General features: G+C 37.9%; 1 protein-coding gene across 1 annotated transcript in view; it reads left to right on the forward strand.

The window, feature by feature from the left end:
* The window catches only part of TAOK1 (TAO kinase 1), a 71077-nt gene that overhangs the window by 26791 nt on the left and 27165 nt on the right, over positions 1-17121 (forward strand). Inside the window, exons 2-4 of the mRNA XM_075196854.1 lie at positions 6669-6761; positions 10352-10579; positions 16427-16498. Coding sequence (XP_075052955.1) covers positions 10448-10579; positions 16427-16498 — 204 coding nt within the window. The 5' untranslated portion in view covers positions 6669-6761; positions 10352-10447. The remainder of the gene's footprint in view (positions 1-6668; positions 6762-10351; positions 10580-16426; positions 16499-17121) is intronic.

Here is a 17121-nt window from a genome sequence, read left to right on the forward strand (position 1 = left end):
CATGGGTGTATATGGTTTACTCCAAAATCTTTTTTCTTTAAGCAACTTTTTTTTTTTTGTTTTTTTCCCCCACACATCTGACTGCTTCATATTATTTAGGACTTAGTTTTTTATTAGTTGTCCATTAAAAAAACCCAAAACTTCATCCTGTGTTAAAATGTATCATGTACTATTAGATTGACTTGGATAATAGTGGCCATATATGTTTTGATATCACAGCCAATATTGGGCAGTTAATCCAATATTGCATCATTATCAGACTGGTGGAAAATGCGGTCAGATGACTGATGCCAACTCCATTATCAGTGTGTGCGCAGTCATCTCTCCAACAACAGGCAGGGAGGGCTGACCCTCCCTTTATGCTATAGGTAGGGGGTATGTTTATTTGTGATCTGCTTGTCCAGAAATTCACAACGTCTTTAAAAGATAACCTCCAAAAATCCAAATTCTAGTATTGGGTAACGTTTGAGTTTATCATGTATGCAGTGTTTGCTGTGCGACTTCCCAATGGCTGTAACAGCAGAATTTGTACTACTCCGCCCTGCATTATACTCTAACCCTCACCAGGCCAAAAACATGTTGTTACCCCTCTTCTGGCCTGGTAGCTATAGAGCAGTGATGGCTAATCTGTGACGCTCCAGGGGTTGTGAAACTATAAGCCCCAGCATGCTTTGCCAGTAGATAACTAGCTGATAGCTGCCAGAGCATGCTAGGACTTGTAGTTTTACAACACCTGGAGTGTCACAGGTTAGCCATCACTGATATAGAGCATGGGGCTGTTAGACATTGAGTCCCTGGTGAATACTGCATACAAGGTAAGTATGAATTTGCTTTTCAAGTTTGAACTACACCCAGTACGGATTTATTTCTTTGGGTGGATTTATTTAAGCTGGCCAAACAGGCAATCATTTTGTCAAGTAATATAGTAGATTTTCCATTTATATATTTAAAAAAAAAAAAAAAAAAAAAGTGTATAGGTGACAAACCAGTATGATCTAATGCAGATGACCAAATTGCTGACAAATTAGATCCACTGTGTCTCATTTCAAAGTTGTAGTTTCTTTATTATGATTTATTTCCATTATTGTGTGATGATGGAGGGAGGGAAACATAGCAACTGTATACAACACAAACTGGCTTGAAGTATGTGTATTATAGTATTGTGTTTGTTGGGCTCCTATAACATGTACATATACATGTCTCTTTTAATGTTACAAATGTCCTTGGTCAGTAATTATACTTATAAAAACAATGACTTATTATTAGAGATGGGCGGGTCCGGTTCTCCGAGAACCGAACCCACCCGAACTTTGGGTATCCGAGTACCGAGCTGAGCAGCTCGGTACTCTCCCGCCCATTCCGAATCCAAATCGAGGCCGAACGTCATTGTGACGTCGTCGGATTTCGGGGCTCAGTTCTCGCGATACTTCAACTTTATAAATACACGCCTCCACAGCAATCCATCGCCATTTGACAGAGGGAGAGAGCAGGGTGTAGTCATAGGCTAATTAGAGCAGGGACAGAGAATACAATATTGTTCTTGCAATTGCTCTAACCAAAATCGCTAGTGCAGAGAGGAGGATAGAGGTTTATTTTTTCTTCATATTTGGCACTCCCCAGCGCTTTTGGGGTGTCCCCCATAATTTTGCATAAATATTTCTGGATGTCAAAAGTCATATCTGTCAGCAGTATCTACTAAATAATTTTTAGCACTCCTCAGTGCTTTTGGGGTGTCCTCCCTAATTGTGCATTAATATTTCTGGATGTCAAAAGTCATATCTGTCAGCAGTATCTACTAAATAATTTTTAGCACTCCTCAGTGCTTTTGGGGTGTCCTCCCTAATTGTGCATTAATATTTCTGGCTGTCAAAAGTCATATCTGTCAGCAGTATCTACTAAATAATTTTTAGCACTCCCCAGTGGTTTGTGCTCAGAATGGATTCAAAGCAGTCCACATATGATCTGAATGAGCAACCAGGTTCTGTCACCAGTCCTGATGTTAGTGTTCCCAGTACGTCATCTGGCCAAGGCGATGTCAAACAACAGAGTGTTTTCAAATTAGTGCAAAAAACAAAAACCAAAAAAAAATTTGCTGTATTGAAGCGAAAAAGAAGTGTAACTGAGCAAAAGTTAAGTGACGATAAAAAAAAAAATTGCAAGCATGCCATTCTACACATGCAGTGGCAAAGAGAGAATGAGGCCTTCACCTTTGGCTATTAGTGGCAGATCCCAAAAAGTTACCCAGCCTACAATTGGTGCACAACTACTGTTACGCGTCAAAGCCGAGCTGCAAGATAACAGTGAGGCATTACAGGAGAATATTTGCTCTGATTCACAAATGACAACAATCCCTGTGGAGAGTCCATCCAACAGTGGGATGTCTAATCGTGAACATTCTGCTGATGTGTGCCTTAATAGCCCGAGTGTAGCCGGTGATACCCAAATTGAGGATGCCACTTTGGAATTAGAAGAGGATGAGGGGGAGATTTGTGTAGGCGACGAGGGCGCTAATGAGGATGTTGATGATTATGATGCAGACAGATACCAAATTGCCTTTCTCAATTTCTATTTATATTCTAGATTATATAACGGCTGAATAGTTTTCTATTTTACTCCTAGTGGAGAGAGGATCTGATGCAGACAGATACCAAACTGGCTTTCTCCATGTCAATTAATATTGTACAGTCTATAATGGCTGAATTTTTTGGTATTTTATACAAGTGGAGGGGGGCCTAGAGAGACAGAAACCAAACTGGCTTTTTCCATTTCTTTACATATTTAACTATAAGTGTAGGGTGTAATATACATTCAAAGACGATGGCTGCATTGCCAATATGCATAGATGGAGAGGAAGACAATCTGTTTTGTGTGTAGAATAGGCCTACCAACGAAGAATTAAACTGTTTTTTTGGATGATTTATTACCTCAACAATTAGATTACTTGTCTCTAAAACAGTTGGAGCACTAAATTGGGTTAATTTAGGCCCAAAAACATGGATTTTCCAAAAAAATAGCAAACCAAAACCAAAACACGCAATGGCAGTTTTGCAAAACCAAAACACGACGGTAATCCAGATCCAAAACCAAAACACGGGGGTCAGTGACCATCTCTACTTATTATACCAGAAACCATTACTGTTTTTGCTGTAAATCTCACAAAAAATGTAGCAATAGAAAATTAGCAAATTATAAAACTACAGATTATGGCGAGTACATAAAATGAGCATTGAGCAGAAATGGAGCTGCTCTGCTTGAAGCGAGTGTCCTTTATAAGGGTATGGTAACACTGGGTAATTGTGGCAGGTGTAGTAGATGGGAGGATGGTATTGGCCAATGCGGCAGACTTTGTAGGAGAGTCTTCTTTCAGATAGACAGTACAGGGAATGTCATATGCATAAATGTTTATGTTGCTTCATTTGTGTTACGTCACAAATTTAAATATAAAATAGCATTACAATTTTATTAGCTCGATGTTCCCTCTTCATTACATCGCTGTTAGGTTAACTGATATATCGTTTTTTCACAGTACTTTTCCAACGTAGGATTTCCTTTAAAATATTGTGATATGAAATGCTTCCGTTATACCAAATGTTATGGGCTACCTGTGTTGAATGTGTTGATGACCCACCAATAGATGGGTTGTGTGACTCCAGACTAAATGTTTTAAAATTGCAAGATCCATGTAACCACTGTGCCTAAAAGCATTACCGCAGAGGGTCATGTCTGTTGATGTCAGGGCATACATTTCTTCCCTGCTCCTTGTAAAGATCCTGATGGCAGTAATCTGTCTCAGCGGCAGGTCGTCCCTACACTTTGTTACATCTGCATTTGTTTTAACTAAAAAAATAAAATGGTATAAAGACACATTTTATGACTACTGGTCCTTCAACCCACCTGTGTCTATAGAGTATATGTCCATGAGAACATAGCCTTCACCTTGTGGTATATTGGTTTTTGGATCACAGCATGTGTATTAGAGCATTTTGGCAGTAGCTACACATATCTGCTCACCACATGAACTTACCTGAACTCCTACTAACTAGTTTTTTGCAAGGTATCCCTTTCTTTCCTTGTTTCCCTTAGAGTGGGTGAGTTTATCTCCTTTAAGGTTGGCTGCTGAACTAAAATAGATTTGGAAGGCAGAAACATTTCAGGCAAGGTTATTCATTAATACAGGGTGTGTCTGCTATTGCTACACAACTCTTACTCATTTTGGAATGAAATCTGATAATACCAGCAATCACAGATGCAAAAATACTTGTAGATACATCACCCCTACTGTATTCATATGATTTTATTTATAGAACAATGTATAATTATTAGTGCTGTTTCTTTTTCAATTGTACTTTTAAATACAGTATACAGTAAAATACGTTGTATTAAAAATATACTTCTTGAGCTTACTATATACAATTAAAGGGCCATTGCCATGTGTGTTTTATATATAAAAAAAAAAAAGCCACAGTACATTTATAAATATATTTTAAACCATTTCTAAAAATAACAATTGTAATAGTGAGTGATTAGTAAGACGTAGTGATAAGCTGCGCTACAGTGAGATGCTCTAGAGGCGGAGTCTTCAGACTCATTCATGCACCATTTTATATGGAGTAAATATAGAGACTATCGGTAAGTGTTACTTCAATCATCTAAGAATATTCAACTGATTATTGAAAAATCATTTGAACTGGTCTTGAAGATTCAATGGAACACTACTCTGTGGGACGATTCTATGTATAAGACTATTCTTGACAAGAGACTGTTTCATCGGAATGTTTATATACACTTTCTGTCATTCTTTTATGTCAGAAAGATGTCACTTACACATAGGAATAATTTGTCATATTATTTCTGTATGTAAGCGATCAGCGCCATAATAACATATCTACCATTGAATGTAATACTGAGTGATTATACTACCGCTCTTTTTGCTTTGTTTTTTTTAACTGTTTTACATTCTCCCTCTATGCAGACCATAAACAAATGTGGGAGGTTGAGTATACTCTTTGCCTGTTTTCTGTCAGTTTTCTGCCCTTTCCCGCCTGGGTCTTTCCCAAATGTCATCATACCCTACCCCCAATGATGTCATAAATGTCCCTTGCCGCACCCCAAATAATGTTACAGTCAGAGATTTATCGCACATCAATAAGATTGATAGGAAACCTCTATGTAGAGATAATGTGTAGGTGGCATCTCTACTAAATGGTGAGCTTTACAAGCTGACTTTCCAGCACCATCATAGATACTAGGCAAAGTTCAATTACATGACATTGTTCTATTAATACCTAGATTAGACAAATACTACAAGAGGAAAAATATAATTTTAAATGTAGACTCTTCAACACGGAACAGAATACTCTGCTAATAACTTCCCAGTTATTTGGGCTTGATCACTATTTAATTTATTTTTAAGCATCAATTTGTTAATTCAGCTCGGACTACTACAATAGGAAGACAATTATTTATTTGGGAACAGAGAATTTTACACCAGGCAAAAAGGGGCGTGATAAATGTGTTTGGACCGGGATACCACACACCACACTCTATTAATGTCTTAAATACATTAAATGAGATTCAGAAAACGTTAAAATAATATATTTAGCTCATGCATGTTAATAGTCTATTTACTCAACACCCTTCCTTTTTATGTTCTTGACAGTGCTCTTACGTGACATCTTACATATGTGGTTGCAATGTGCAAGACATTATATTCTTCATTCAGATTATAGCTGTCCCAGGCATTATGGGAACTATTCCTTGCTGCCAATGCACTTTAATCTACTTGCTACTGGTAGAAATGTGACTGCAATACCTGGGACCCTGCTGTTTGAGATGCTTGTCCCCTCTGACACCTGCACACTATGATTCACCAAGGCTAATAGCCTGGAAAAATGTTAATGTGCAATGTGAGGTTGTCAGATGCAGCTAATTGGGTGGCTTCTTTGGCTCACCAGGCTTACATACATGCATGTAAAAATAGAAAAAGAATAGAAACTTTTTATTTATTTGTTTAGAATTAATCAGCTCAAAGCACGGTTGTTGGGAAATCGTGTAGAACCATAAGATTAGAGCTGGTTCTTGTGAATCCTGGATAATAAACTTTCTCTGTGCATATTTTAAGCTGAGAAATGGAAATGATCCCAGGGCCTATAATGACGTTTTTAAATAGATGAATGATTCAGAGAGTTTAATTTTTAAGTTTAAAAATTAGGTCTGTCACTCCTCCTAGCCTGCTAACTGATATATTGCATGTCTGTGTGATACTGAATATAGATTGTAATCTCCGCTGTGGCATGCACTGATGTGAATGATTTGGTGCACTGGGTTCAAGCTGCTCAGGTGTTTCAGATTGTTATCTGAGGTTTGTGGGCGGCCCTCATTGTACGACACCAGAGGACAGACTAACATGCACTCTGAGGTTAATTACTGGTGTAAACTCGCCTTCAGAATTTCCCACATAGCTTTTTTGGCAGCGTTTCTTCCTGTCACTGAGAGTAGACACACTTACAAATGCAGGAATCCTGCTGAACAGGAAGACAATCTGCAAGTCATCTTTCAGTGTCTAGTAGAGTTTTGCCAATTTAATTGCCCAAAGTACTATTTGAGAAAAGAATGCGCCAATTTACAATCATGCATGTTTCTAATAAAATGTGTTCTCTTTGGTGCAGGTGTATAGGGGGAGTAAGCTTCAAACCAAAACCCAACCTGGACTATTCTTGATTCGGACTGATTGGTGACAGCAAAGCTGATGCCTCTTGTTGGTGAGTTGTTAACAGTGATCTGTAAAGTGTCATTACCAAACGAATACACAACATGGACTTCCCAGATTGGGTGCACTGTGTGATTGCAAGTATATTGTTTTGTTATTTTCCATAAAGTTAACATTTTCTTGTTGCATTTTCATGATCTTGGCAGCTTTCCATATATATTTACTTTTTTAAACCCTAACCCTACTGGTTACATCCCCACTCAACTAGTTCTTATCTTGCAAAAGCAACATTGTGAAGTTTTCTGTTTGCATTGTATACACGTTTCTTTTGCAAAGACCTTTGCTATTGGTTTTATAACCCAGGAAAGCAAGTGATGGCAAAAACTTTAGTGTAAAAACTGTGTAAATAGAAATAGCATAGGAGCTCCTCTTTTCTGGCATTGTTGCCGATTCATGAGGCTACTGAGGCTGTGGTGGATCTTGAGGATGAACAAAGAGGGCCGGCTCTTGGACTTTTGGGAAGGTCGTGGGTGCATATGGAAACATAGGACATCTCTACACACATAGACATGTTGGGTTTGTTTTAATGTAAGAAAACTTCCAAGCTTTCAGTTGATGTTGTGCAGTTAAATCCTAATGACTCAGTTATTTTAGTCCAGAAGTTGAACTTACAGATATAATATAATCGAAGTCTATATTGCTTACATTTATTGTGCAAAATACTGTTTGGATTTCGGTATGCTGTAGAATGTTGTGCATAAGGATTCAGTGTTTGGATAACTTTTAAAATATGTATCCTGTGCCTCACTAATGTATAAGACAGAGATGTCATTCTCCTGTCTATTTTTCCCAGTGTGGCCTTTCCACTGCTCTATAGCACATGGCTGTAATATATGCTTAGGCAGTCTTGCCTCTATTTACATGGTAAACATATTACATAATTTATTATATTCCCTCAATTAATTTAAATTGTCTGCAGTTGAAGATAATATATACTGATTGCACTGCATTTGGGCAATGCCTACATTTCCGGTTCAAACCTTGTCACCACACCCTGAGGTATTAGTTGTCCTCCCACCTGTTTTTATCATTTTTATTTGCTTGATCATATTTGATGTGAATCATTGTGTATAACAATGTTGGTGTTCACAAATGGTCCAAATTCTGTTAAACTTCACCAACCCAATTGCACAGTGCGCGGCTAACTTTAGAAATATGCTGCGTCATCCATTCGATTCAGTATGCATTCAAATCCCAGGGATTTCCTGAAATACTTTAGATAATGTATACTGCCCTTTTAGAACTGTTTAAATCATAAATAATTTTAATTGAAAAATAGTTGTGTTTTTTTTTTTTTTTTTGGTTCTTTCCTCCTACACAGAAAATGTGAGTCAGATTAGAACCTCATTTTGCATCCTGCTGGTAAACACAATAGATAGCTAAGAAAAGCTTTTGTTTTGAAGTGAAAATCCTACTTGGGACATTTCAGTATTCTATAGGCTGAGCATATATAATTGTTTGGAAAATGGTAAAAATAGCTTGGTTTTGTTTTCATATCCCTATGGCAAATAACATAATGCTTAATTTACAATAAATTCTAAGTCAGGATAAAGTAACTAAAAAAGTAATTTTAAAGCAGCAGTCCCATGAAAAAATTAGTTTTTGTGTTTTTTTTTTAATGTAAATAACTGGCAGGCTGTAAAAACGATGTTGGTATTTATCATTTTCCTTGTTTGCCTCCTCAGGCTGCTATTAATTATTTATTAATTAATTCGGCACAGTGTCATGGATTACCAAAGCAACCACAGTCACATGGCACATGATATAGTGAGCAGAGTGGTACAGAGATACTTTGAGAAAGACAATGAATTGTAAAAGGACAGCTAAGAAAAATCAGATACATGTTAAAAAAGTACTTAAAATTGCTATTTAAAGATAAAAAAATAAATAAACCACAGGTGTCGGATTGCCACTTTGAGATGCTTGAAAATGTTCTTTGTAAGACGGCATACATATAGCGCTGGGATTAGGGGTTACATTTTTGCTCTAGTTTCCTCCAACACAGACGTAATGGTAGGGTAATTGGCTTTTGATGAAATGAACCATTGTGTGTTAGGGAATATAGATTGTCAGCTGCACTAGGGGCAGGGACTGATGTGAATGGGTAAATATTCTCTTCTAAGCGCTGTGTAATATGTAAGCGCTATATAAATAACTAGCGTTTTCATTGTTAGTAATAATGCATATCCAATGCAAATGCTTTTCTACAATTGTGTTTTAGTTCGCAAAAACATGGAAGTGGTTCTGATAAACGCTACACAGTGAAATACAAGACAGACAGCAATGCATGTAGTAACACTAATGATTTCTAGTCTTATGGAAAGTGCCAGTGGGTATGAGCCATAATTGTACTTTGTACTTAGCAACACACCTTTTCTCATACCCATTTATATGCTTCACTTTACATACTGAGAATGGATTTTAAAACAAATAAAATGGATTCCAGGGTATCTTTAATTAGGTCAAGTTGATTTTCAAACTGATAAACAAAGTATCATTTCCTTTTACACCAGCTGCACTTTTCAGTATTCTGGAGTAAATTGGCCACGTAGGGACTACATCATCATTTTGAACACTACACAACATAAATCATGGGAGCAGTAATACTATTATACCTGGAGTATCTGACCTTACAACCTTCATGCATCCAGAATTGGCACCTCCAGCCTTAGGATTTTGTTCTCTTACTCTGCGATTCAGCCAGAAAGCTCAGAGGGCCTGATTTGGTCCATGTGTCTGATGGGCTCCCACCTGGGTGACAGAGTATTGTCTGTCCCTCTTTCTATACCACAGGTAATTGGGAGTGGTTGCTGTGGGGAGCAAGACAGCAATTCTTCTTTTTATGGGGTCTATAGATTTTTAGACTTTAGTCTGATATGATAATGCTGGCAGTAAGAAAATACAGATGTCTTGCACATGTAGCAACCTCATAACCCTTTCTTCCAGCTCATTTTTGTTAAACTTGTCACCTTCTATCTGTATATTATAAGAGGTCACCTCTACAAGTTCTATCTGTAGATTGTAAATGTATTACGCCCTACTTATAGATCTGTCTGGGTAATTTAATTTGTATTCATGTACGTGCTATAAATATGTTCCTCATTGGGAGTTGAGGTTTTATACACAATCTCTGATCAACAGATGTAGGGTGTGATGCATTGTGGGATTCTAACAGTTGCTTTTCAACAATGTTCTTTTTGTAAGACACTGATGCTCCTTAAATGATGGAACAGAATGACATCACCATCTCTGTTCATCCAAGTAACATTCCTTTGGTAGCATTGAGTCTTCCTTTCAGCTCCTTACTTAGTTGCTTGCCTGTTAACTATTATTGTTTTGTCCTGAAAATGTATTGTTTTCTTTTATTTTAATTGAATGTTTTAGAATTAAGGTTCCCTGCTATATTGTCTTCTTTTTATATCTGTAGTAATTTACAAAGAAATTCATTGTACAGAAAGCAATTGAATGATTAAATACAATGGTCTACTTTTTTATTCCAGGCTTTTATAGTGTACTGTTGTAATATTTTATGTCTGTACCCCAGTATTTTTCTTTCAATTGAACAATTTTCTTCTCTCTTAGTTCCCCATGCTGAAGAGGATACATTCACACAGATGAACCAAGAGCAGTGGCAGCAGTGTAATCCTAGATAGTTAGACGGCAGACTGCTCAAGCAGGATGCCGTCAACAAGTCGAGCTGGAAGTCTGAAGGACCCAGATATTGCAGAGCTCTTCTTTAGGGATGACCCAGAAAAGCTTTTCACTGATCTCCGAGAAATTGGCCATGGGAGTTTCGGTGCAGTTTATTTTGTAAGTGCATTTTTGTATTTATGTTGTCATTTATTTTTTATTTTTATTTTTATTTTATTTTTTTTTAATTACTTTTCAGTGTAGCTGATTAGTAACATAGATTATGAAAAAGGGAAAGACATGTTAAAGAAAAAAATTACAATCCTTTTCCTTAAATGGGCAGTGTTACCAATAAGCACAGCACACTATGTCTCTGGTATCAGTAAATTGCTGTTGAACACACATGACTGTTGAATGTTCAGCTTATAGGGGTAGTATCCCAATATAATATACATGCACTGGAAGGACGAGAAAAAGAAGTTATGAAGGACACTGGGGATAAATGAGTGTACAGTAACTGTTTTTATGGGGGGGGGGGGGGGTTGTTTTCCTTAACCACCAAGTGTGTTGCTTGCACAGTTTTTTTTCTTGCTGTATGATTGACAGCAAAAGACATGGTGTAGCTGTATTGCAAGCTCCACTTTTATTGGAAAACATCAATATGCACACAGCTTGTCTACTGCAGGATATGAACTGTATTGACTAACAGTCTACAATCTTAAATACACTATATGCACAAAAGTATTCGAGCACTTGCCCATTGCACCAACAGGGACTATAATGACATTGTATTCAACTAGATATACTTTAATATATGAAGTTGGCCCCCCTTTTGCAATTTTTGCAATTTTGGTAATTTGTGCCCATTCATTATATAGAGCATTTATAAGGTCAGACACTGATGTTGGATGAGAAGGCCTGGCTCACAATCTCCGTTGCAGTTCATCCCAAAGGTGTTTGATGGGGTTGAGGTCAGGGCTCTCTGTGGGCCAGTCAAGTTTTTCTACTCTGAACTCATCAAACCATGTCTTTGTAGTCCTTGCTTTGTGCACTGAGACACAGTCATGTTGAAATAGAAAAGGTCTTTCCCTAAATTGTTGCCACAAAGTTGGAACATAGCATTGTCCAAAATTACTTGGTTTGCTGAAGCATTAAGATTGCCCTTCACTGGAGATAAAGGGCCCAAGCCAAATCCTGAAAAACAGCCCCATACCATTATCCTTCCTCCACCAAACTTCACAGTTGGCATAATATAGTCAAACAGGTAACGTTCTCCCGGCACATGCCTGTCCCCAGACTCGCCTATCTGATTGCCACACAGAGAAGCGGGATTCTTCACTCTACAGAACACTTTTCCACTGCTCCACAGTTCAGTGTCTGTGTGCTTTACACCCCTCCATCCGAAGCTTGGCATTGGTCTTGGTGATGTGAGGCTTGCATGCAGCTGCTCGACCATGGAAACCCATCCAAACCCATTTTTTGTGCTTACATTAATGCCAGTGGAAGTTCGAAAACCCCAGCTACGGAATTAGCAGAGCGTTGGCAACTTTTACGTACCATGTGCCTTAGCAGTCGTTGACCCCACTCTGATTTTACGTAGTTTTCTGCTTCATGGCTGAGTTGCTGTTGTTCTTAAATGCTTCCACTTTCTAATAATATCACAGTTGACCTTGGAATATCCAGCGGGAATGACATTTCACGAACAGTCTTATTGCAAAGGTAGCATCCTATCACAGTACCACTCTTGTAGTCACTGATGTCTTCAGAATGACCCACTTTGTATCACAAATGCTTGCAAATGGAGATTGCATGGCTAGGTGCTTGATGCTATACACCTCTGGCAACGGGTCTGATTGAAACACCACAATTTAATAATTAACAGGTATATATATATATATATATAGTGTGTGTGTGTGTGTGTGTGTGTGTGTGTGTGTGTGTATCTTCTCAAAAACACAATTTCAGCGCTCATCACGTATAGTCTCTCATGCTTATTCTATGCCCAGATAAATGCAGATATTGTCATTGTTGATAATATTGAAGTTAATGTAACTAAACAAAATTTGCCATAGTCCATGGATAAATGTCACTTAAGGTTCAGACAGTACCAATAAATTATATTAACTTAATAAATTTGATCAGATTTATTATATATAAACAAGGACAAAAAAAGGAAAAGTAATGCAAATGGTACATAAATATACAGGTAAAGAGAATTGGCAACCGTATTCATGTTTGTTGTGGAATACAGGAAAATACAAGAATTGTGCTTGAAAAGCTAGTTGTCCAAGAGAACGTGGGATTGTAACCCGGATACTTGCGTGTTGATGTCCGGTATGCCTTCCTTGGTCAGATTAGTCCTAATGCTAGGGCGGTGCGTAGAGAAGGCACACACTGGTGGTTAAAGCGCCACTTTTAATTTGTGCATTTAAGAAAATAAAAATATCTGTATTGGTTGTTGCTAACAATTTTCCTTTTCGAGCATTCAAGGGTAACCATTGGTAGCACAGCCTGATTATCAATGCAGTTGGCTGTGGCACTAGGGAAAATATTGTCTCTTTATTTTGACACGACTGAAGTGTGGTGACTGCTTAGTAATCAGTCCAGACCTGGAAAAACCCTAGGAGCTAGAAATACAAGTACCGGATTGATTTCCTTAGACCTTAGTTTTTTGTTTGTACATTCTGTATACCTTCTGTTGATTCGTAAAAGTTCTACCTAGCCACCTGATTTTGTGTCTTGATCAAAAAGGCAAATATTTGTTTTGTTTTTCTAAAGTAGCAGAGTCGTCTGACCATGTTACATTGCTCTTTACACTGCCTGATGTATCTGACCGTAAATGTGGCGATTTCTTTGGCCTGCTGATTGTCAGACAAACTTGTCCTTCAGTACCCACTTTGCGCCTGATTCAGAGTGGAGCATATCTACACTGTTTACATTATCATAATCTGCTTTTTCAGCCATGGCTGCAACTACGCCTCAGTCTAAATACACAATTGCTCGAACATTCCCTTAGTGTACGCTGCCTATGTTAAAACACCCCTTCCCTCTGTCACTCCTGCAAGGACTCCAAAGTGCCACAAAGTCACAGGTCTCAACAGCCGCAGTTGCGTACGTTCACTTTGAGTATTTACAGTGCAAAAAGAGCTTACGTCGCACTCCGATTCAGGCCCTTTGTGAGCCCCAACATTTTGACCAGTTTTAATCAAAATCCAATTGGATGGAATTTAGGCTGGATTGTTAACCCTTGATGATCAGTGACTGCATAGGTATGTGAAAGGCCATCGACCTACAGAAAACATTGTGCCTCTGGCAATGCGTTTAGTGGACTGATTTCTCAACCTGATCCGTGCAGTATAGGGCACACCTGACCAAACTCGCAACCGATCCGGTCATTCAATGGTCTGTCCTGATCAAAGCACATTTCCAGCATTTTTTGTTTGCGACTTGGTAATTAACCTTGTGATTCCTGTGTTTACAATTGCAATGCCTAAAAAAGTTAATAGAATAAAAAATACACAAGCAAAGTCATTATGTCTTTGAATGCACAATCATTCTGACCATGTCACCAGTGTTTGGTTTCCTTAGGTAACGTCAACATTTCTATAATACAGCTGATTCTATCTAAAACCGTAAACTGCTGAAACAGGAGCATTCAGCGCTTTTGGAACAGTTGTTACAGAAACCAATACTTAGCAGATTGCTGCCTACAAATTTTGGGCAAGAATAACTTTGACACACATTAAAGGGTCTGTAATCTAAAAAATGTTCTTTTCTTAAGTATGCCTAACATAAGAGAATTTTTATGCTAGACATAAGTTATCTCTTTGTACAGTCTATGAGAGCGTCTGCAGATTTAGGGAGTTGTCTGTTTTGCTTTTGCGTATGGTGCCATTTGTGGACACAGACTTGGCAACTCCCTCTGACATCAGATACCCCTGCTATCAGCCCATACTCACAAGTTGCTGTATTCACTGATGAATAAGACTGACAGGAGGGCTTTAGGAGGGGATAGGGAGATGGTGATGAAGTAAGAACCGCTGGTTCTCTGGGCAAGTTAAAAGTTAGTTGTAACTTTATTTTAAATACAGTCCTGCAACAGTAATATTAATATACTTTCTCGTTCATCTCTTAATAATAAGAACATTGAGGAAAAGCCAAAGGTTTGTGCCCCTTTTTTTTAAAAAATAAATGTTTTGTGCCACGGGCACCACAGATTATCATTACTCTCACACTCTTCTGTTGCTCAGCTGTTTGGAGTGTCAGGCTGACCCTCCGGTATATGATCTATTGATCACTTGGTACAAAATGCTTTGCTGTTAAATTTGCCTGTCTCCTACAGGAATAATATGGGCTGAATTAATTGACTACAGAGTTGTTTTTTGTTTATAACAACACTTAATTGAGGGCAGGTAACTGCAGTAAGAAAGCAATAGGAGCACCAGAGATAGAGTATTACGTATACCAAGTGGAACAGGTCATGTTGGAGGGTATATATGTTTTGTGCTCTCAAGGCCTTTGTGAATGAGATTCCAGGAATGTAATTCATAGCGGCAATCGCTGCAGTCTTGTCTCCTAAAAGGCACAAAGAAATTTGTCCAGACCAAGCTTAAGTTTTGATATCCTTAATGCAAAACCATAATTATAGATTCTAAATATAAACTGCATAAACCTAAAGTGAGACACATGATTGGTACTCGCCAGAGAGCACTTGTTCTGGAAACCAATGGAATGTTTGTCATAAAAGAAACATTTTGGCTACACACTAAGTACAGCCTGGACAGGCAGTGACTAATTCTGTTTCTTTGTTCGGGGTGAATAGTTGTCCAACATGACATAGATGGGAGTGGCTGTTATTCTCTATACTTATAGTTACCACTTCATTCCTACAAATGTACTGTATGACACAAAAAAAAATAATCCAGTGTAAAGTACTGATTCTTCCTAAAGTCTCCAACCTTTCTCATAGTGTTTCCAAGAAATGTCATGAACTAATCACATCTGTTTCTCTTACTTGGCATATATAATAAAAAGGTATTTTTGTCTCCTACTAAAAATTTAATCTTCTATGACCTTCTTAGCCAAAAGGAGGGACGTTAATGTAGAGCAGTGCTATATGAGAATAAATCCCATTAATAGTTCTGTAACAGCTAGGCTTTTTTTTGTTTCTTTTTAACCGTTGGTTTTATAGCAAAGCCTTGTCTCAGTCCGCATTTGTCTCACTTTATCATTGTCATGCTTCTTTCCTGAACACTACACTTTCATGTATGAACATCTGCATCTGGTGCCATTCTCCACTTATTCCTGTACTGCGTTTTGCCTTTTTGACCCTTCAAATTACAGGCATACATGTATGTGAATTTCATTTTCCTATCAGGCACTCAGACTTATTATGTGGCTCCCTCTAGTGGAGGTTGTTGACTATACAATTTGCTGCTGCATGCAGCCTTTTGCAGTAGGGTCATTGCAACAAAAATAAACAAAGAAAATGTTTTTCATAAATTAGCTTAAATAGAGATTATCACTAACCAGTAACTTGAAACCATTATGATGTAAAGAAAAAAATGATACATTTTTGATATCATAAGAATTCTAAATGACTTAATTTAAGATGTGAGGAGAATAGCTGATGGGGGCATATATGAATAAAGTCCAGAGTCGTGGCAATGTGCACCTGGGTTAATAGGCTAAAATATGGTCAAGCATCAGTACATTGCTCAGGTCAGGAGTGAAAATCTTTTATGAATTTTTGTTTAGCCAGAAAATGTATTGTTTAGAAAGAATTAAAAAAAAAATATGTTTTATAGAAGTGATTTATTGTGTGACAAGGGGCAGGCAGCAAATGTCCTTGGGATAAGCAAGTCATTGACACAAGTTTGCGAGCAAGTTGTCATACAGTGGGCTACTTAAGGAGCTACAAGTGGCATGCACTGATGCTTGCTTATATTGTTCAGCATGTTTAGATTTTATAGTCATGAGAGCCATTTATGAAATGCTTCAGCTTCATCCTGTTTTCTTCTACCCTAGGCACATGATGTGCGCACCAATGAAGTGGTGGCCATCAAGAAAATGTCCTACAGTGGCAAGCAGTCTAATGAGGTATGTATCGCGTTACCCAGTGGTTATTAACTCAATATACATAGCTGCTATATATCAACATTAGCTGCCTGTGAGTAAAGAACACAGCACTACAAACATAGTTAGTATGTTTATTTTGTGGCAATTGGCCTGAATGTCTTAAACTATACAATAAATATCTTGCATAACAAATAAACATAACTAAAGAAAGAATGTAAAATATCCTTGTTTGTTTGTTGACTTTACTGCAGCTATGTTAAAGAGTGTTGATTCTTCCCTCTTCCTGGCCACACAAGTTGCCGTCTGATAGTATAGGACCACTGCTGTCTGAGGACCTTACAGATGCATTGCATCGGTCATACTGGGTTGCGATGGTCCAATGAAATTGGATTGCAGTGGCAGTTGTCTGCCAAGTTTTAACATGTTGTCAGCATGGGTGTTTTTGATACAAAACAAAAAAGTAAAAAAGTCACATCATTTTAGCTTACTGTCAGCTCGCTGGAAAAGTGCACTAATCCGTACAGAGCTGTTTTGCAGTACTTACACTACTGCTGTAGAGTGGTGCAACATAGAGAAGCTTCTTGGTGAAAAGGAGTGGGAGGAATGGCATGGCAGGCCTGTTTATTGACATGAATACTTTAGGT

The sequence above is a fragment of the Mixophyes fleayi genome, chromosome 2 (assembly GCF_038048845.1).
Source record: "Mixophyes fleayi isolate aMixFle1 chromosome 2, aMixFle1.hap1, whole genome shotgun sequence".
Lineage (NCBI taxonomy): Eukaryota > Metazoa > Chordata > Amphibia > Anura > Limnodynastidae > Mixophyes > Mixophyes fleayi.